Raw genomic sequence first — 19,875 nt, 5'->3', positions numbered from 1 at the left:
GGTGAAAGGACGGAGCTTATTGTGCCGATTGCGAGGCGGCTTCATCTGCCAAGAATATGGAACTCAAGTACGAAGGTATACGAAGGTAATTCACTCACTCACTCCCATATTATATATTCCAACGAGTGTTCAATGCCGTCGCCGAGCAATATGGTAGATCACTTGACCATCGCTTTCCCAGATGCCCAATCTTCCAACGCAGCAGGGAAATATTGGTCATCCTCGTCCACGTCATCTTAATCCTCATCCTCATCGTCCTCTTCCTCTTCCTCTTCCTCTTCCTCTTCCCCTGACTCTACCACCAGCTCTGCTTCATCTACATCTAACCCTACCCAAGGCTGCCAACCACCAGCTTCGGAATCAAATATCAGGTAATTTCTAGGCTCAACCTCGTCATATAGAAATGGCGGGGTTTGAACCTCGTCAGTACGCTGGAAAAATAGTCTGAATTCGATGTCGTTCCTGGAAAGAATCTCTACAGCAATCTCAATAATGAGGTCCATGGCCTGGTTGCGGAAGTATGCCATTCTATAGCGGCTAACAACCCTGACTTCCAGTCGCTCGAGGGTATTCGAAATCGTACATCGATGGGCTAATTGATATATTCGCCACTTTCTGCGGAGGTCTTCAAAGCCGTTTTCAGATCCAGGCTCAGCGTCGGCATAGTGAGTGACCGTGAGTTTTCTGAGCTGTGGTGCAGCCGTTAAAGCTGCACGTTCGAGCGGGGATTGTGACCGCAATTCGGAATCGATGAAGAAATCACGTAGCTGCCACAGATTCTCGAATACTCTGTTGAATCCATTCAGCGCAAGTCCGGCGAGGGTGAAAACGTTATCGTCGTGATCGCCGAGGAGCTGCGGATCGAGTGGACGGTATACGAGTCTCTGCAGCGAATGCCCTTGCTGCTCAAGCGCTGCGGATGTCTGCGCCTTATCGGTTGCTAAAAGGTCGCCGCCCATGTCCCCGATCTGGTAGTGAGCACGACTCTCGCCTAGAATGTGTCAGCCGCGCGGTTGGCTATTGAACGAGCATAATAAAGCGCAATCTGGAAAGAGTGCTCAAGGGAGTATCCAAAGATTGCTCCAATCGAGGCCTCTTACGAGCTTATACATACCAAGGTACAAGGTCTCGAGGGCGCGCGGACGAGCAAGCATCGATGCAAGACCGGCGTGGCTGACATTGCATTCGATCAATATAAGATGCTTCAGAGGCGTGCTGAATGTGGGAAGACTTGGGTCTCCTCCGAAGGTGATCTCGGCACACGAGAGTGTGAGTGATTCGAGACAAGGATGTACGAAGAGGCCAGCAAAGAGTTCATGCGTACTCTAGAAGCGTGACCTGTCGCCGTTGCTGTGTATTTTCAAGCGCTTCAGCTTCTGCAAAGGTGGATCCGTCGAGGCCGCAGCAACGGATTGAATAAGGACGGGAGCAGAACGTTTGAGTAGAGAGTTGATATCTCGACCGATACGTGGCCAGTTTCCGTCGACGAGCCATCTCGTATAACGGCAAGCAGAACTCTCGATCGTGAGGTGCTGAACATTAGGTGCTCGATCCAGAATCCTCACGAACTTCTCCAAGCCAAGTTCGTGTGAGAATTGAGCGCGGAGCTCTACCTCATGAACGGCCTGGAAACGGAGTGGCCTTGCTCTGAGGCAATTCCATACCTTCTCACACTGCTGGCCAGTTCGCACGAAGAGCTTGCGCCATATCACCTTCTCCGCGATGTCTTGGTTGCGTCTCGAAGTCAGAGCTAGGTTGATAGCCGATGCGTTATGGTCATCGCGCGGCAGAGCCTGGACGATGAGGGTTGTGATCTCAGTAGGTAGGCTGGTAAACGTGGGCGCCAAGTGATGTGACCTTTGGTTGTCTGAATGCATTCTCTGAGTGGTGGCCATAGTGTGCAATGATGTAGCTATACCTGCAAAGGCTGTGGTGTAATAGACGGTATGTGATGATTGTCAACAGTACATGGAGGACGGTACAACATTGTCGTGTGGAGGGAGAAGAAAGGAAAGTGGAAGTGAAGAGTAAAGTAATGTAGTAGGAGGTACCTGTGGTCGGACGGGAAAGAACCCCGGCGGGAACGCGTCACGAAAGTCCAATCGCGTCTTCCATTTTCTACTTAACTCTTCCATCGCACTGACAAACTGGAACCAACCCTCCTTTGCGCACTGATTTGGTGCATACCCACCACACCACCATGGACGAGATCGACATTTCCGACATTCTCGCCTCCGTCTCCGCTCCGCCCCTGGATCCTCGCGCCGTCGACCTCCAATGCCTCACCCGAGCATGGATCAACGAGCGCACTGCTCCCGATCTCCTCCCCTACCCCGCCGACCTCATCACTCGCTCCAACGAAGGGATCAAACGACAGATACAAGTCATCGAAGACATGACAGGCTCCATGGACCCATCTAAGAACTTTACCCTCATTATTCTACAAACCGAACTCGAAAGGATGAAATTCCTCATTCGGAGTTTTTTGCGGGCGAGAATAGCAAAGGTACACAATACACTCCATACACATCACGCTAGCACCTTTCTTCCTCCTCCTCCTCTTCTTGGCTAAAACAGCAGAGTAGATTGACAAATTCCCGATTCACTATCGCCAAATCCTTCAGCAAACCGACCCCGACGAGCAGCAACAACCTCTCCTCTCGACGTTGGAATCACAATATCTCGAAGCACACCAGGCCCTATTGACGCAACATTATCACTCTTCATTCCTATCATTATTTCCCCAGCACATGCACAAAATGGATGATACACAGGGAGGAGTGTCGATGGTGGACAAGCCAGATGAGGACTCGGCCGTCTTCTGTCGAGTGTTGAGGGACTGTTATGTGGAAAGACCAGTGTACGGTGGTATTGATCTTGCAAGAGGGGACATTTGGGTCTTGCGGTGGCGCACGATAGCGGAGAGAGTGAGGCGAGGAGACGTGGAGCTCATATGAGGAACGATGATGGAATAATGAAATGATGGAGATGATGTGATGATACCCGGCTTTTGAGCCACAGATATAGATACCATGTTCGTGAATGCCATGCTGTGAGTTCACAGTCTATCATCATCGTTTCCCGGGTCGTTTTGGTCTGGCGAAACCGGCAGCCTTTGGGGTCTCTGCGCTGCTGGCACTTTGCCCAACACTATCTCCACCAAACAGATCTGCTGTCAGCTCATCTGGCTCGGTAGCTTCCAGGGACTTGGTAACCTTGATGCCGGCGTCTCGCTCTGCCACTGTCCTCGTCCAGCTCTTGCCAGTCGAATACACCATTCTCTCTTTGATCTTTGACGCCGTCGGGCAGGTATACACGAACAATATCGTTGGCGTGCCGTCCCCAGTCGCAGTCGAAGGATGCGAGTAAAAGCTATACCGAGGCTCCGTTGTGCTCAAGAGAGCAGCAACCTGCGAGGGCTGCACATTGTCGTTCGACGAATCCAGCATGAGTGTCTCATCCGGCAGCTGATACTTCAGCTGTACCAGTGTCCCTTTACAGCCCTCCTCGTTCAGTGACTGCAGAGCTTCGAGCACGCCCTCACCCGTAGGCACATTAATCTTGTTGGGTGCATGACCTCTGCGCGCAGAAGTTCCCTGCGACTCTTGTGCTTCTGCCTCCTTCACACCTGCCAGACCCGCCTCTTCCTCCGTGAGTGGCGCCTTCAATGCCTCATGCTGTTCATGCTTCTTCCAACCTTCGGCGGTCAGCTCGCTCGCTTCGGTTGCGAATAGCGTCTGCCTGAACCTCTCGATTCCCAATTCACGCACTAAGGTCAGACGCGTCGAGGCGAAGAGCATCTTCTGGCGGACAGGCGCTGCATTGGGAACGTAAGTGATGGCGACATAGCCGTCGGCGACGCCAGGTTCCACTTTGAGCAGAATATACAGAGCTCGATCGGGCTTCGCATTGCTTGCGACCTGAGCCAGATCGGCTTTGAAGTCCTGTGATTGCAGAGGGATTGTGTTCAAGGGGACCAATTTCTCATTCTCGATGCCTGCAATGAGAGCTCGCTCGCTGGCGGAAGAGACGAAGCTGTTAAAGGCATCATGGAGCTCTTGCGAGGCTGTAGGTATCTTTCCCGTCAGCAAGTGACGTTCACCGAACAAGTTTCTCACGAGGGAGTCGTATGGCTAACCTGAGATTCCGGACTGCATCTTGTGATGGGGTGTTGTTGTCCTTTGCTTACATGGATGTATGCATGTGAAAGCCGACGACAATATCGGCTAGTCGGGACAAACCTGGAAGCAAGACTCGAGGAGATTCCAGGGACTCTGCTCTAGTAGGCACAGTAGGTATACCAACCAAACCCAATTAAACGCGAAGCCTTAAAGGTTTCATACGATGCGCATTGGAGACACATATCTATCTATTTCTAAAACAGCCAACTGCACAGGCAGCCATCCATCCATCCATCCATGAGTAGTGAATTTGGAGGAGCAGGAAGAGAAGGACGATACCCAGGTACCCAACCTCTCCTTCTCCATCGTAACGCTAATAAGTAATTCATACCATCTTTCCCCCTACACAAAAGGAGAAGCGCGCGCTCGCTCTGCAGGATGGTTCATTCTGCACAGCTGTTCCGTTGCCAAGATCGCGCGTACCTAGCAATGGAATCACAGGACCCCAATGAGAGGCTTGTGTTCCAAGGATTTCGATCGATTCTAGCATATATATAGGTATATCCCAGGGTATATCGTATATCTAAACCAGTAGGGTCCGACCACAACGCCTCGCTTGTACGCAGCATCAGAAAAAAGATCTGAAAGGGCAGAGGAAGAAGATGCGAGAGGGGAAACCTCAATCACGATAGTTTTTACACTTCACGTGGAAGAGCTCCTGCTCACCCTTCGCGTTAAGCACCAGCGCCGTCAATTTCCCGCCGCCAACACAGCCAGAATCTAGACCTTTGGACCATCTGTGAATGACCAGACCACTTTTGCTGTCATGTCCGTAGATGACGACACGAGGTCGCGGATGTACCTTGCTTCTCCCAAAAAAGTTCTTCCAGAGACCAACCGCCCAGCTGGGAGTGTCTTCTCCCTGTTCATCTTCGCTTTCTAGATCGTCGGTCGGAAAGCCGGCCATGGAGTGACGTCGAAAAATGCGATCGTTGTACCAACACCAGATGTCATACCACGGCTTCGCATTCTTGCCATCTCGAAGTGCAGACGGTACGTGAGTTCGACCATTGATGGACCGCATATTCATGACGAAATAGGGATCTTGCTTCTGTAGTCGCACTCCTGGCACCAAGCCAGCGTGTACGACAATGATATGCTCGGTAATTGGGGAGTTCGTCTTTCTCGTAGGATGTCGCGCCATGGGCAAGGCCGGAATTTGTAGCATCAAGGGCATTTGGCGCATGTACACGAAATGACGAGGCTCCAGCTGGCGCACTAAAGCGGCGTCTCTCGCATAGCCTTTACTACTCTCTGCCTCGACTGGAATCGAACCGTCTAGGCGGAGCTTCTTTGCGATGTGTAGAAGACGATCTTCGTGATTTCCCCGCACACTCGTGGCGTTGAGTCGGATGAGCTCGTCCAGTACACCAAGATTTTCTGGTCCTTTTGTCACGGTGTCGCCCACCAGGACCAGATGATCGGTGTCTTCGTTGAACTCCACCTTGCGCAGCAACTTCAGCAGCTCTTTCTTGCAGCCATGAATGTCGCCAATGAAGACCAGTCTTCGCTTACCGTCACGATCTGCTTCGCCACCGGGCAACAGATGTGGCTCCAGCTTTCTCAAATGAACCAGGTCTTTGTCATGACCACCTCGCGCAATTCCGTAGGTTCCATTGCTCTGCTCCATGAATCCCTCCTCATACAGCCGATCTACCGCCATGACTGGCTGTAGATAGTGTGCCCATAGGTAGTACACTGCCACCACGGTGAGCAACAGTACTGCCAACATCCTTCGAAGTCTCCGTGAGGCAATCAAGTCGCGTATTGTGCTTGGACAACTCGTATCCTCGTCAAGATCGCAGCATGTGTATTCGCGCTCGTCGTCTCCCTGTCCCCCTGTCTTTTGCGTCTCATCGGTCTTGTCGTAGCGCCAGTTGTTGCTGATCCGGTTGATTAGAGGTTCATATTGGCCTCTCGTATCATCGAGCGGTGACGTAGAAGGATGAGCTGGTGTTCCCTGGTGCTCTGCAGCTCGCTGCTGTGCCTCCAAACGTGCCTTCAGATGTCCCAGTGTCACATCCGTGTCATCCCCCCCGCCTGCCATGCTTCAGTCCCCGAGTCGCAGTAAAACAGGTCGCCAGTCCGTGGGTGTAAGTGAAAGATGCGGCGTGCAATATGTATCTATGCTCGGGTAGGTCTGCGATGTGTTGTCGAGGGCATTTCGGAGAGCATATACTGACAGCGAGTGAGTTGCGCCGAAAATGGAAGACGAGAGGGGGTGCGTGTGCGTGGGGGAGGTGTTGGAGTGTTCGTAAGGGCTCCGGCTGTTCATATGAAAATGGAAACCACCAGGCAGGGGTCGCGTCACTGGAGACCCACTTGCCGACGAAGCCGGTGTGGTCCGTGCCGTGGGTCGACTCGACGAAACATGGCTTAGCGTGGTGACCATGAGGCTGCTTCTCATTGGACAATACATGCACCCTTCTAGCCTGCAAATCCACGACATCATCGCTGCCCTCCATGTTCACAACAACCTCCGGCTGCAGTACCTACAATGTCATGACCTGTACCATTCAACCACCTACTGCGAACCACGGGAACCACGGGAACAATGCCACATTTTCCAGAAGATATGACGACGCCGTCCCAGCGCATCTCACCCTCGCCATCAGAACGGGAGAGCTACACCCAAAACCGAATTCGCATCAAGAACAGACGGATGCGGTATCTCAGCACGCATCCCGATTACTTCACGTCTCCCGACCTCGAGCTTGCTGGTAGGTAGTAGAAATCCCAGTCTTCGTAGATATGTAATATATAGGTGTACTTGTGTTATATACATAATACCCTCATCATCCCTCACTCGTCTGCCCCCACCCTCACCCCGTATAAATAAATATACAAACTCTCATCACCGCGAAAGAAAAGAAAGGAAAAGAAAACCAGAAAAAAAAATCCACTAGAAAAACCCCGCCCTAAGAAAAACCCCCACAGATCCCCTTCTCTACGACCGACTCGTCCGCAGATTCCAAAGCGCCGCCGAGCGCGAGCAAGAAGGTCGACGAAGAGGCTACACGGGAGTTCTCGAAGCAGATTTATTCCGAAGCGAAGCCAAACTCGCCGCACTGCGGCAGCAGCAAAGACCCTCCGAGTGGAGCGGTCGTAGTAATAATAACAGTAATAGTAATGGTAATGGTATCAACCGCTCCGCTGCCGGGACTTCTTCTTCCTCTGCCTACCACTCCAATGGACAGATTCTGGAAGAGGACGAGGACGAAGACGAGGACGAGGACGAGGACGAAGAAGAAGCCACCGCTCCGAACAAGGAAAGCGCATGGAAGCGATTTGTAGACGTGATGACGCAACGGTTTTTGCGAGGGCACGACGGCGATTTTGACTATGCGTCCGTGGATGACAGTGAAGAATATGATGATCGCGAGGAGGAGGAACGGAGGAGATTGGAATTGTATATTGATGATCAGACGCCTGAATTTGTGGGAGAGGGTCTGCCTGGTGGCGAGACGGGGATTCAAGACTTTTGAAGAAGGTACCTCCTACCTGCCTACCTGCCTGCCTAAGGTACCTTAGGTATATGTCAATCAATCATGCTTAGCCAGCCAGCTAGCAACTTCTTTTCTTTACACTCTTTACACATTTATATATAAGTACATGTACCTACCTATATACGGTATACATGTATTCATCGCATGATGCTGCTGCAATAGAATAAAACAAGAACAATCAGCGTGGAATGTCTCAAGATAGATAGGAGGTAGAATATGAAGTCTTATGAGTTCAAACTTTCATTCTCTCGCTCTCTAATCTGCCACGCTCTCAACGCCTCGAATGTCATCATCCTTCGTGCTAAGTACATGTATGTACACACATCTTTCGCTCGCTCACTCGCTTGCAAATCCACATAAAGCATGTACAAAATTCTCCCCAAAAAGAACATTTCACCACGACAAGCTCTCTCCCCATTGGCAAAATCCAATCGCAAAATAGAAGGTTTGAAAATTTTGAACGACCAAGCAGCAGCAGCAGCACACTCTTTACTTTCATATGTGGCGTTGGTGCTTTCGCATATGCGCATGCTCGTGGCGCTTGTGGGGAGTGGGCGCGGCATCTCGCTTGTAGGAGTCTGCAGTCACCGTGACGACGTGCGTGACATACTCAATCGCATGATCAACAGCGTCCTTGGCAGCGTCCTTGATCGCCTCTTTGGCAGCACCGACGTAGGCAGGGGGAGAAGGAGCCGAGTATGCGGTGGCCAGTGTGGTGGCTGCTGCCTGAGGTTTCGTGGAAGAGCTGGGCTTGCCGTAACTGGGAGGGCTGATGGAAGAGGAGGGGGAGGAAGGGGAGGAGGAGTTGTAGCTAGGAGCGTTGCCAGCATTTGGTGCGCTGGCGGGCGTGCACTCGTCGGAGCACACACCCAGGGGAGCAGCGGCCATCTTTGGTGCTGGGTTGACCTTGCTAATCGGGTTACAGCCTGGGAGATACTCACCAGGCGTGTCGCTGTTCTCCTCGAAGTGAGCCTTCATCTTGCAGTCGGTGCTCTTCATGCTGAATCCTTTGAAGGTGGGGCAGGTACCGACGTCCTCATTTCCATAGAATGGATTTGGGCAGGACTCGATCAGCGATGGAATGGCACCCTCGTCCCAACCATTGAAGAAATCGGCGTGCCAGCCGTATCCAGTAGGATCACCTTGGGACAGGACAAACGTGTTGGGCTCGATCTGATCGTGCACCTTGTCGAGGTCGAAGAAGTTCTCCATAAAAATGTGAGGGAGGCGAATGGGGTGCGTGCTGGGGCATGGACCGCCCTGAGGATCGCCCTCGGGGTATGACATGTGGCTGTTGTCGTTCACCTTGGGAGCTTCACCATTCCAGCAGTGCGGGAAGTGAATCGATCCGGCGAAGCCAGGATAAGAATCGCAATTAGACACGTCGGTGGGGAAACCCGACTTCTGGTCCACGCCCATAAGCTTTCCCGTGCTCATGTGGCAAATCCATTCGGTGATGAGTTGGTGCTTCGTGTCCTTGTTTGCGGCACGCATTGTTTGATCACCCGCGACCATGTGGAAATTCTTGGGGAACTCAAAGGGCGAAGCCACTTGGTCGGCAGAATTTCCCACGTCGCGATAGTACATTTTGTGACCTCCACTGGGGATGCGCACGTAGCCTGTGCCGTTCTTGGCCTCCGCGTACAACGAGGGATGCCAGTACACAGACTTGTCCTGCGAGTTCCCCGCCATAGCTGCGTTTCCGACAGTGGTGCAGTCCGACTTCTGCAGAGACTCGTACGTCATGTCCGGCGAGGCTCCGCTTGCGCCGAAGATCTGACTATAACAATGGTTACTTCAAGCCGTGGAACATCAAGCGATCAGTTCACTCTTACTGCGTGTGTGCGCTGATTTTCCCTGGCGACACGATGGCATCCATGCGCTCCACCAGATCGCTGTCACCACCAGGGGTATACATGACGAACTGCCTCGCCGAGGAAGTCGTTGCTAGAGCCGCAGCGGCGGCGTACATTGTGGTCTTCATCTTCGCCTCGGTCGTGGGATTGTCTGCTGGTATCGCTCGGTTCGGTGGGTGTCAAAGGAGCGGCCCGGGGCAAAAGAGCCTTCTTCTTCTAATTCGTAATGAGCGTGGTGAATGCGAGCTTGTGTTCAAAGGAGTGACAGTCGACTGGTGTCGAAGGAGGGAATCAAGCTTGCGCAGGTGAGGTCAATGGCAAAGGCAGAAAGGAACGTAGACGAGAGTCAGCCGGCGACTCGATCGATTTGATTGAGAGCGGCAGAGGAGAAAGGAAGAATAATGGGAGAGCGTTAGGATTACCTGTTGTCGAGCCGCCGCGAGTGTGAACGGGGATCCTTATAGGCCAAGCGGCGCTATTTACACCAGAGACCAATAGACTTGGCGGATGTGCTTGAATAGGGTGAGGGAAATTGGACGGCTGCAGTGGACGACTCCCTGTTTGGGGGGAGGTGTGAAGCAGTTCGGATTGGTGCGATGCAGCTTCTATAGCGCAGCCATCAGTACTCCTGCAGACTGCAGTACCTCCTACGTATAACAGAGCGTCTGTCAGTGTCTAGCCCCAGGAGTCGTTTCATCATGCGGGCCGACAGCGAGTGTTTCTTGTGCATCCTGTGCATCTGCAGCACAGGAGTGTCTATAACTCAGTTCTCTCTCAAATCGGGGCAAAATACGAAAGAAGGCAGCTGCCAAGAACAGCGGGTCGACTGATGAGCGGGACAAGCGGGTGGTGTACGCGGTGCCACGCGCCGCTGCGACAGAATTGCACTAATGCCAGGTACCAAGAGCGCTTTTGCGGCTGCGATTGGCAGACGAGCCCTTGACGCTTGGATAAGGCTGAGATATATCGCCAAGGCGCGTGCGGTGATGAGACCGCCACCACGAGAGTCGAGCGTAGGCGCTAATAAGAGGGAGCGTCAGGAGGGAGCGGAGGGCGGCGTGTCAGCCTGACTGCTTGCGTGTCAGACTGTCAGCCTGCCAGCAATACCTCCTACCTCCTACTACGACCAGAGGACGACGGCGGCGAGGGACGACGAGTGGCGCGAGTGCAGGCGGTATGGAAGCCCGCTCTCCGGTGCGGTCAACTGCGGGATACCTAATCTGATGCATGGCTTGTTCTATGGCGATAAGTCTGGTCGTCCCGTGTTGTCCTCGTCGTCGTCGTCGTCGTTGTTGTTGTCGTTGTTATTGCGACGGAGGGTGTGGGTCGGTGAGCGGCAGAGACGTTGTTGGCCCACAGCATGGAATTGCCCAGAGGTGCAGACGTGTTCGAAGTGGAGATCGCTTCCACGAGTGGAGTCCACCAGCGCGGCCCAGCAAAGCCGACAAGGGGGCCCCAGATCGAAGATCTTGGCTGGTGCAAGTCATGTGATGCTCTGACAGCTCTGTGAGAAACGTTGACCGAAGTTCAACCTCCCACTCTCCACTTGGGTTCTCGGATTGGTTCGTCTGCGGTCCAGACCACAATCCTTGTCGCACAAGCGGTTCTAGCACTACCTGGACATGAAGAAAGTCAGCTGAAGCCTGTCTAGGAAGAACATCGTAATGGGTTTCTCTTTTGTTTTGTTTTTCTTCTTCTTTTCCTTTGTCTTTTCTTTTTTTTTCCAGTTTGCTTTTTCTTCTTCTCCAGTACCCATTTTCATTATGGAACTGAATAGCGTAGACGTGTTGGTACACCCATCCATTCATCGAGCTGCGATGGATGCCTTAGGTTTTCACGGAATACCACATCTGGCAACTCCACCCTCCCATTTCTCGACCATCCATCATTCTACCTCATCTCCCTCGCTATGCCATATCCGGCAATGCAGATTTCTGGATCCTCTGGAAACCTCCAGTCTAGATCACTATTGACATCATCCTCACAAGCTCCAATAGCTCTCGCATATCCCATCCCTACGGAACTGCAACGTTCCAATCAAGTAATTTCTCGTAGTTGCGAACCAGAGAATTTCGCCATTGAAATTCTTTATTGCAGCTCGTTGGACCATCTGTCTGCCGAAAGGAAAGGAACCGTGCAAGATGGGATCTACCACTTCTGACAAACAGGGTTCCACACAACTTCAGCGCTTCGTCGTACCTCCTACCTCCTATGTAGGGTACCTATGACTCCGACGAGATGGTCGCCTCTGTAGCTGAAGCTTACGGTAGTTCGGCACTAGAAACCGAAGCATCTGTACGAGCATTTGATGTCGGCATCGCTTTCTCTGGTCGTTGCGTGGTGATGGGACATTGTGTCCCGGCTACGGGTTCCCAGACTGGTGATTTCGCGATGAGGGTTCCGTATGTTTGGACCGTTTACGATTTGCGAGGTTCTGTTGGAAGGGGTGATTAGTCATTAAAACGAATGCGAGTGGAACGACCCGAACCGTTCATCCCGCAGAGCTCGAAGCTGACCGAACCGAGCCTCACCGAGCGCGTCTCTGACATCAACACTACCCGACATGTAAGGTACCTACATTTACCTGTATGTGAGGCGTGACCTACGTATCTATGATGGATTCATACAGGTAAGGTAATAGGTACTTTATTTACACATCGCCACACTGTGCATCACGCAAATTTTTTCCGAGCAAGAATGTTCTTCAGCTCTCGCGTAAGTACATGTACTCGCCTTTTACAACACCACCAACAACAGCACCTCCTCCTCGCAACAAAACCCACCTTACAGCTTCGAACAGCAGCAGCAGCAGCAACAGCAGTACTCCGACCATTCTCCACAGCAAAAGCAACCATGGGCAAAGACTCTCAAATCTCCAAATCGCCACCGAAGCATGAACTCGTCTACTTCCCCGGTCTAGCATCCGAAGTGCGAGCATTCGGCCAGTTTCGCAAAGTCTTGCACACAGGTCTCTACAGCCAGGTAGTAACGATGGAAATTCCCGTCGGAGGGGACATTGGCGATGAAGTCCACACGGTGGATCAGGTGTTGTTGTTTACGAGTGGTGAAGGGAAAGCTACTGTGGCGGGGAAAGATCAGGTGAGTTCGAGGCTGACGCATAGGTATCTACATATGTAAGATACTTAACTTACCTCGTACTGCATGCAGGCTGTCAAAGCATCTGATGTGGTAGTCGTTCCTGCGGGGACGCAGCATCAGTTTATCAATACTTCCAAGGATAAACCGTTGGAGCTGGTGACGATTTATAGTCCTGCTGAGCATGACCCTCAGACGGTGCACAAGACCAAGGAAGAGGGCGATGAAGAAGAGGATAATGGAAAGGATGAGGCGCCGGGGTGGAGCCAGCAGTCGAAGGATCACAATGAAAAGAAGGGAGTGGTGAAGGAGAGCGGCGGGCCATATGAGAACGGTGATGATGGTAGACATAACAAGTCTTGAGTCGTTCAGGTCATGAATACATAAGGTAGCCTTGGTAAGGATTTTCAATATGTAAAAGAAAAAATCATCAGACTTCATGCGTGGGTATCATGATGCAGGCCCAGACATACCTTCACTCATGTACAGTATGCACAGTTCCACCCTCCATGTCTCTTCTCTCACTTCTTTCCTCTCGAACTCGAGCTAATCATCTTCTTCTTGACGTGCTTGGGAATCTTTTCCTTCCTCTTCTCCCTCTTCTCCTCTTTCACGGCAAGCTTATGCGCCTTCTTAGCCTCCTTGTCTTCATGCTTCTTGCCTCTGGGCGTACCCTTGGCAAATGCACTCTCTGACACATCGCTATCCGAGCCATCATCCGAATCACTGCCATCGTCTTCATCTTCGCTAGCTGCTTCGTCTGGGACGATAGCCTTCGTGGCCAGAAGATCTTGGTAGACGAGGCCGTCGCCTTGACCTTTCTTGATCGCCTCCGCATCACGCTCAATGTCGTACACTTCGCGTAGTGTCTGCGGCATATACTGCTGGCGAAAGACTTCATCATCCACTTCTGTGTCTTGCTTGCCAGCTTGAGCCTCAACCTCAAACATCTTCTCTATCGTCTCCTTCATGCCAGTCATTTCCGTGCTTCCAGATCCAGCCGTAATGAAGCCAAAGACCGATCGCTCCGATAGGGTGTCCACGCCTTTTCTGCGGAAGAAGTCCGACACATTCTTGATATCCATTCGCAAGAACTCGAGCGAGCGAGGATGATCGTGTTCGACCGATTGTGAGACATCGATCACGTAGAGGATGTCCTTGAAGTAAAGCAGATTGTATTCAGACAAATCTGCATGTACCAGCTTACAGACTTGGTATAGCATGCGCATATAGCTGAGGAGTTCAACGTATATCGCGGTCCATTTCTGTTGAATCTCTTGGGGAGTTCTCGAGTCATCAAACTCCACATCTCGCAATCGTGGTGCAGGGTATCCTTTGCTGTTTCCGAGAAAAGACATGACCAGGACATGTGCTTTCAAGTAGACAGGTTCTGGGCATGGTATTCCAGCTTGGTGTATTCTCCTGAGGTTGCGGTATTCCTTCTCAGCCCACACTTTCACCATCGCTCTGTTGGAGCTCTTGTTGTATCCACTCCTGAAACGATGCTCGCCGGTGACATATTTGTCCCTGTCCTTGAAGACCAGAATGCTCGTCTTGTACACTTTGATGGCTCTGTTCAGCACCTTGTCGCTGTCCTCGGGTATTGTGGCAGCGTGATAGACGTTTGCCTCCTTTCCTGTCGATAGCACCCCGTTAATCTCGGAGACGATATTTCTGTTCAGCAGTTGCAGCAGCATCATCCGCGTCCTCGGGTCTAGCACTTGCTCGCTGGTCGCTCTTTCCGACTTTTCAGCACCTCCATGGTGTTTGGTGGCTCCTCCCTCGATTGCATTCACGTTGAGCTTAGCGACGTGGCGAGACAGACTCTTGATGTGGTCGTCAATAGCCGCTTTCGTGTTCAGCTGCGGGTTCGTCTTGGGTTTCTGGTCGGTAGGGATCGAATTATCATTCAGCTTTCGCTGGCGATTGTATGATTTGGTATAGTCTGACGGGTTCGAAGTGGCAATTTCAGTGTCATCCAGGTCCGAGAGGAGGAGATCGTCGTAGTCGTCTTCCTCTTCCTCTTCCTCTTCGTCTGGGGCTGTGTCGTGTGCAGAGCCAGGCATGGCGTTGCGTTCGCCGACATATCCTTCATTCTCGATGTACTCGCGCGGAGGTTGGTGAGGTGCTGCCATTCTCGAAGCCTAGCCCTGGCGTGCACTCAGTGCCAACACGAGAAAGAGAAAAGCTAGTAGAAGATGATATGCAGGAACAGGCGGGACGAAGTCGAAGTTTAGAAAGTTTCTCGGCGGCGTCTTTTTGCATGTGAATCATTCAGCGACGGACAGGGTTCAGCCTTTCAGGTTCAGGAATTTAGGCGGGGTCTTTATTCTACAGTAGCTCCCTTGCTTGAGTGGATTTACCGACCACATCACACCTACAAGAGGCAGAATACTCGCCACCGTGTCTCCAGGAGCATCGTCTACCGGGAAGGGCAGATGATGAGCGTGGCCAGACATCCCAGCCTCTGCCTCATCTGCCAAACTCGCCAATTTCGCCTCTCCCGTCGCCGCATCTGCACAACTCCTCGCCAACGCGTTCCCAAACCGACCTCAATCGCTGTCCGACCCGAGGACGATGGCTTCCTGCTCGCACCACCACCACCACCACTACCACCTTTGCAGAACATAAACTCCAAGAGGGTTCTTCGCCAATTCAAAAACGATGGGGAAAGAGAAAGCATCCCTACCGACGCTCTCCGAGACCTCGCCGCTCGAGAAGCAGCGCTAAGCTTCGAAGCCCTCTACCGCGAGAGAGATGCACGCATACAAACATTACGGTCTCTGTCCAATCCATGGCCTGGAGTCAGAGCAGATATGGGCCGCCATCCCCCCAACGCTCGGCTCCCTGAACCACAAGATATGCACATCTCCCATGCCACTTTCCGCCAAAATATCAAAGCTGCCATTGGCTGCGGCTCAAAGGCCGCTCGACAGGTCATGAGAGCGCAACTTCTGCGCGCAGAATGGCCGAAGGATATCTTGCGTGTTGTAGCTGTTGCTATGCAGCATCGTGAAACCGCCGTCGGTATTACGCATCTCCACGAGCCGATCATGCGAGCACTCTATCGTTGTCGGGATCACGTGTCCGATCCAAAGGTCTTGGAGACGTTGCATGCAATTATCACGCGCTTCCGGTATGCAGGGCTGAAAGTCAAGTCTCATCTTCTGTATTTAGCACTCAAGTTTGCGGCGAGAAGTCGGAGTAAAGAGTCCATGCGAAAATATCTGAAAATGATCAGAGAGGATGGGATAGGGATGAGTAGTAACGTCTATCGATCTGTCGTTGCGAAATGCAGTATTGGGAATCGCGGCCTGGGAGAGATTCGGAATGGGAGATGGAAACAATCTGATTTGCGAGAAGTTCTTCTGGGTTTCGAAGGATGCGAGGACCTGGCCGAGGAAGAGAAGTACCATTTCGGGACATTCCTCAATCGAGACGATTGGCAATACCTTCATGGCTGGGTGGCTATTTTGGCGAGAGTGAAGGAGAGCGGAGCTGTTTGGAAAGAGTGGTTGCTGTGGCGAGAAACGAAGGCGTACAAGGAGCCTCGATTATTAGTTGTCCCGGGCGAGGAGGATGTGAACAGGTCTCGTGTGGACCCCGACATGACGACCAAGCTCAGAGGAGTTTACTGGTTCGTGGAATCAATGGTATGTGCTGGAGATATCGCGAAGGCCTGGGTAATTTTGAAAGAGAGCGGTGTTCCTTTCAGTGTACTGAAGCAGAGAATTAAGTTTCGCATGCTAGACGAGCCCGAGCATGTCGTTTCATGGGACGAGACTATGCGACAAGAACTCTTGAAGAAATACGACTCGGATCTGGCCAAAATTGAGCAGGCTCTCGGGGTGGTATGGAAGGCTGGCGTCGACGAAGGGGATGGACAACACGAGCTATACATGGACCAAGAAGAGGCTTTGGACCGGCTTGGCTCTGCAATATGGAAATGGAATGAGCAGATTGGATATCCTTGGGAGGAGGAGGACCAGGAGGCGGAAGAAGAGAGTTCGATCATGTTCCAGAGCGAGAGAGAATTGCATGATGCTGCTGAAGAGAGAACATGGTGTCGAGTTGAATAAATTACTTACCAGGAGGCATAGCATATGATACCCTAGCATGAATCACGACGGATGAGGATTCGCTCATCACTTGCAAATCTGTCATTGTCGACGGCTCAGTGATGCGCAGAGTGACATGTTCCCAAATTATGAGTTTTATACATGGCGGGCGCCCCGGTGCCAAGCCTGCGCAGCCAATTTTCAGTACTGTACCTCCTAGCAGTGTAGGTCCTAACAAAAGAACGACCTACCTCCTAGCTAGCACTTTCTAAGCAAGACAAACTTAGCACTCTCTGCCTAGGTAGGCAATCAAGAGAAGATGGAGATGGAGAAATGGAGATGGAGAGGGCGTCCTGGGCGAGCAACATGATCCATAGGTAGGACAGAAGTCGTCGCGCCTACAGCTGCAGATAATTCACCTCATCGAATCATGCAGTGTGAAGCCGAGTTCATCAAATTTGCCATTCTCGGTTATCGACAATGCGCGGCGTGATGAAGCGTGGCAGAGCGTCGCTCAAATCCTCTTCAATGAGAGTGATACAAAATCTTCTCCAGTACCCAGTCTAGGACCAAGGTCTTGATGAAAATTGAAAGAGACCTGTCAGACGACCGACAGTACCCACCTGAAAGAGCCGGCCGAAGCCAGACGCTCAAGCAGGGCGAGATCATTGCCATCAGCAGATGCTGACACAGTGGCTTCACTCTTGGGCGCCGCGGTTCGACTCATCAGCCAGGTTGGAGTCTGTAGCTCATTTAAGAAATACAGTTGTGAATGTTTACTATAGAAAAGATTCTATGAAGTCTGCGATGGGTTGTCAGAAGGGGTGTTGAGTGTATGGGGTGGTTGAGGTACTCACAAGATCACTGAAGAAGAAAAGAAAGGAAGAGGGCGAGCCGGCGAAGAATTTATACACGAAATTCCTTAGCGTCGCCAAGCAGCGCTAGTGCGACTGGTAAGCGCGAAAGCGGTGGACACAGCACCTGTGCGGTCCGGTCTGTGGGGGCTTGTGCTTGTTTGTTGGATGTTGTCTCTACCATTCAATGATCTTCGCATCCATTCGCAGCATCGCAATACATTGTCAGAACGCCCCGTATATGGCCCCGGACGATCGCCTTTGCCCACAATGACTGACTATGACAAACTGAAGGTGACGGACCTGAAGGACCTGGTCAAGGAACGCGGTATTGCAACAACAGGACTCAAGCTAAAGCAACAATTCGTGGATGCGCTCAACGCGGACGATTCGTCCAACAACGGCGCGGAAGTGATAGAGAGAGCGGAGGAAAGTAATGGCAATGGCAATGGCAATGGAGACGCGAAGGACGAGGATGCTGGTGAAGACGTGCAGGAAGAGGATAACAGCAACAAGCGGAAGCGCCGCAGTCCCACGCCGCCCGTCTCAGAGGAGAGCGTAAGCAAGAAATTGAAGACTGCAGATGATGCGCCCAGCGTTCAACTACCTGAGGATGTTGCAGCGGACGCGCCTGCCGCTGTTGATGAAGCAGCTGCGAAGACGATACAGCCGTATGGGAGCAGCGATGATATTATGCAAGTGGACAATGCAGAAGGCGAAGACGAAGTCATGGAAGATATCACAGCGCGTTTAGCGAAGCACCCAGCAACGCGCGCGCTGTACATACGCGAGCTCGTCCGCCCGCTCCAGCCAAACAGCCTGCGCGAGCATCTTCGCACAGTCGCGTCACCGCCAGGCGCAACGTCTGCCTCTGCCGCCGAGATTGTGGAAACATTCCATCTGGACAAGCTTCGAACACACGCCCTGGTAGTCTTCGATTCGACATCTGCCGCTTCTCGCGCACGAAACGCGCTACACGACCACATATGGCCCGATGAGCCTTCCATGCGCAAGCCGCTGTGGGTGGATTTCGTACCAGAAGACAAAGTGTCGGAATGGATAGAAATGGAAACGGAACGGCCAGATACCAAGTGGGAGGTTACATACGACGGCGTGGACACGAATGGGCAGACGACTGCTATCCTGCAAGAAGTTGGCTCGGAGCATCAGACCCCAGCCCCCGCTGCTCCCAATCCCCAAAGGTCGTCACAATCACAAGATCCTCCCGCGCCGCAAAAAGAGCCACCTCCACAGAGCAAGTCGTTTGATACCCTCGACTCGCGGTACAAGTTCACACAATGCAAGCCCAAGATATACTATCAGCCTGTGGCGCCAGAACTGGCCGACAGTAGGCAAGAAAATATTAGTACAGAAACGAGTCGTGAGTGGGAGGATAAGTTGTCTGACCCGTCCTTGTACGGCGAAGGGGAGCTTAGACGATACACCTTCGAAGACGGTGACAAACTGGTTGATGGCGGAGCTGACTTTGGTCTGTTTGGGCGAAAATCCACGCGGGGTGGCAGAGGCGGTGGAGAGTATCGAGGTGGTGGTAGAGGCAGAGGGAGAGGCGAATACCGAGGAGGCGACTACTATCGCGGCGGAGGGTCTGGTGGACGACGTCAATACTAGAACCCTGGGTGCTTCGATGACGATGCCGACGCATCGATGACTACGCTGGTCTCGTCGGACACTGATTTCACAGATTTCAGCGACCTCCTTGATCAGTACGAGGTTTCAAATGGGCCCTGAAAAAAGGTAGCTATGCACTCTATCAAAAGCAGCGGTGCTGATTTGGACAATAAAAAAAAGATGCTGCTCACTTACCACGAAACATAGGGTTGTGTGTAGAACCCTGTATCAAGTTGAATAGCTCGTTTTTTTTTCTTTCTTTTTGTTTGTGTATCGTTACTTTCATCCAGCATGAACCTGGACCTCGTGCGCGTGCGGAAGGCATAGACTCAAGAGACCTAAGGCAAGGTAGGTATGATAACAGATTTGAACACATCCATGCCATCCACCTCTCTCTCTCTCTCTCTCCCTCTCTCTCTCTCTCCCTCTCTCTACCCACTGCCGTAGCACGCTACAATCTACCATTCGATAGCAAATTGAAGTTCACTAGGTACCTAGTACTAGACGAGAAAGAAATGCACGTAGCAATTCCAATATGTACAAATACGAATAAGCTAAGGAGGTCTAGGCAATCGCTATATAAGTAGGCGAGGTAGGTGGGTAGGTAGGTAGCGGTTGATATATCTCGAGTATATATATAGAGGGGGGGGGGGGGGGGGGGGGGGGGGGGGGGGGAAGAGAGAGAGAGAGAGAGA

At 52.0% G+C, this 19,875-nt stretch overlaps 10 protein-coding genes across 10 annotated transcripts; 5 read left to right on the top strand and 5 right to left on the bottom strand.

Moving 5' to 3' along the window:
* Positions 1-23: 23 nt before the first annotated feature.
* On the bottom strand, positions 24-1,895 carry SEPMUDRAFT_132616 (uncharacterized protein; the record flags this gene model as incomplete). The annotated part of the gene is made up of 3 exons (XM_016902503.1): positions 24-991; positions 1,115-1,173; positions 1,339-1,895. The coding sequence occupies 3 exons, from the start codon at positions 1,893-1,895 to the stop codon at positions 237-239; spliced, it is 1,371 nt and encodes a 456-aa protein (XP_016761403.1). The 3' UTR covers positions 24-236.
* A 305-nt stretch (positions 1,896-2,200) lies between these two features.
* On the top strand, positions 2,201-4,181 carry SEPMUDRAFT_64055 (DNA replication complex GINS protein sld5; the record flags this gene model as incomplete). The annotated part of the gene is made up of 3 exons (XM_016909667.1): positions 2,201-2,506; positions 2,586-4,068; positions 4,141-4,181. 2 exons carry the CDS (start codon positions 2,201-2,203, stop codon positions 2,955-2,957), a joined length of 678 nt encoding a protein of 225 aa, XP_016761401.1. The 3' UTR covers positions 2,958-4,068; positions 4,141-4,181.
* SEPMUDRAFT_125114 (actin depolymerizing protein) lies at positions 2,231-4,181 on the bottom strand. The gene is made up of 3 exons (XM_016901955.1): positions 4,139-4,181; positions 2,586-4,066; positions 2,231-2,506 (listed from the first exon to the last, which is right to left on the bottom strand). The coding sequence occupies exons 1-2, from the start codon at positions 4,155-4,157 to the stop codon at positions 3,072-3,074; spliced, it is 1,014 nt and encodes a 337-aa protein (XP_016761402.1). The 5' UTR covers positions 4,158-4,181; the 3' UTR covers positions 2,231-2,506; positions 2,586-3,071.
* A 347-nt stretch (positions 4,182-4,528) lies between these two features.
* Positions 4,529-6,390, bottom strand: SEPMUDRAFT_148632 (Metallo-dependent phosphatase). Its single transcript, XM_016905044.1, has one exon. The coding sequence runs from the start codon at positions 6,226-6,228 to the stop codon at positions 4,801-4,803; it is 1,428 nt and encodes a 475-aa protein (XP_016761400.1). The 5' UTR covers positions 6,229-6,390; the 3' UTR covers positions 4,529-4,800.
* Positions 6,391-6,698: 308 nt separating this feature from the next.
* Positions 6,699-7,741, top strand: SEPMUDRAFT_148631 (uncharacterized protein). The gene is made up of 2 exons (XM_016905043.1): positions 6,699-6,901; positions 7,119-7,741. The coding sequence occupies exons 1-2, from the start codon at positions 6,736-6,738 to the stop codon at positions 7,664-7,666; spliced, it is 714 nt and encodes a 237-aa protein (XP_016761399.1). The 5' UTR covers positions 6,699-6,735; the 3' UTR covers positions 7,667-7,741.
* Positions 7,742-7,770: 29 nt separating this feature from the next.
* SEPMUDRAFT_148630 (uncharacterized protein) lies at positions 7,771-10,102 on the bottom strand. The gene is made up of 2 exons (XM_016905042.1): positions 9,523-10,102; positions 7,771-9,467 (listed from the first exon to the last, which is right to left on the bottom strand). Exons 1-2 carry the CDS (start codon positions 9,669-9,671, stop codon positions 8,183-8,185), a joined length of 1,434 nt encoding a protein of 477 aa, XP_016761398.1. The 5' UTR covers positions 9,672-10,102; the 3' UTR covers positions 7,771-8,182.
* An 801-nt stretch (positions 10,103-10,903) lies between these two features.
* SEPMUDRAFT_155631 (RmlC-like cupin) lies at positions 10,904-14,856 on the top strand (the record flags this gene model as incomplete). The annotated part of the gene is made up of 6 exons (XM_016907628.1): positions 10,904-11,049; positions 11,374-11,584; positions 11,761-11,945; positions 12,252-12,258; positions 12,301-12,642; positions 12,712-14,856. 6 exons carry the CDS (start codon positions 10,904-10,906, stop codon positions 13,000-13,002), a joined length of 1,182 nt encoding a protein of 393 aa, XP_016761397.1. The 3' UTR covers positions 13,003-14,856.
* On the bottom strand, positions 12,241-14,856 carry SEPMUDRAFT_125110 (Serine/threonine-protein kinase Rio1). The gene is made up of 2 exons (XM_016901954.1): positions 12,710-14,856; positions 12,241-12,640 (listed from the first exon to the last, which is right to left on the bottom strand). The coding sequence occupies exon 1, from the start codon at positions 14,772-14,774 to the stop codon at positions 13,161-13,163; it is 1,614 nt and encodes a 537-aa protein (XP_016761396.1). The 5' UTR covers positions 14,775-14,856; the 3' UTR covers positions 12,241-12,640; positions 12,710-13,160.
* A 198-nt stretch (positions 14,857-15,054) lies between these two features.
* Positions 15,055-16,767, top strand: SEPMUDRAFT_148629 (uncharacterized protein). The gene has a single exon (XM_016905041.1). It carries the CDS (start codon positions 15,078-15,080, stop codon positions 16,716-16,718), a length of 1,641 nt encoding a protein of 546 aa, XP_016761395.1. The 5' UTR covers positions 15,055-15,077; the 3' UTR covers positions 16,719-16,767.
* A 995-nt stretch (positions 16,768-17,762) lies between these two features.
* On the top strand, positions 17,763-19,425 carry SEPMUDRAFT_148628 (uncharacterized protein). Its single transcript, XM_016905040.1, has one exon. The coding sequence runs from the start codon at positions 17,822-17,824 to the stop codon at positions 19,178-19,180; it is 1,359 nt and encodes a 452-aa protein (XP_016761394.1). The 5' UTR covers positions 17,763-17,821; the 3' UTR covers positions 19,181-19,425.
* Positions 19,426-19,875: the final 450 nt, after the last annotated feature.

Source organism: Sphaerulina musiva (assembly GCF_000320565.1).
Source record: "Sphaerulina musiva SO2202 unplaced genomic scaffold SEPMUscaffold_4, whole genome shotgun sequence".
NCBI classification, from domain to species: Eukaryota; Fungi; Ascomycota; class Dothideomycetes; order Mycosphaerellales; family Mycosphaerellaceae; genus Sphaerulina; species Sphaerulina musiva.
The sequence above is the reverse complement of the archived record's forward strand: the minus strand, read 5'-3'. Positions and strand labels throughout refer to the sequence as shown.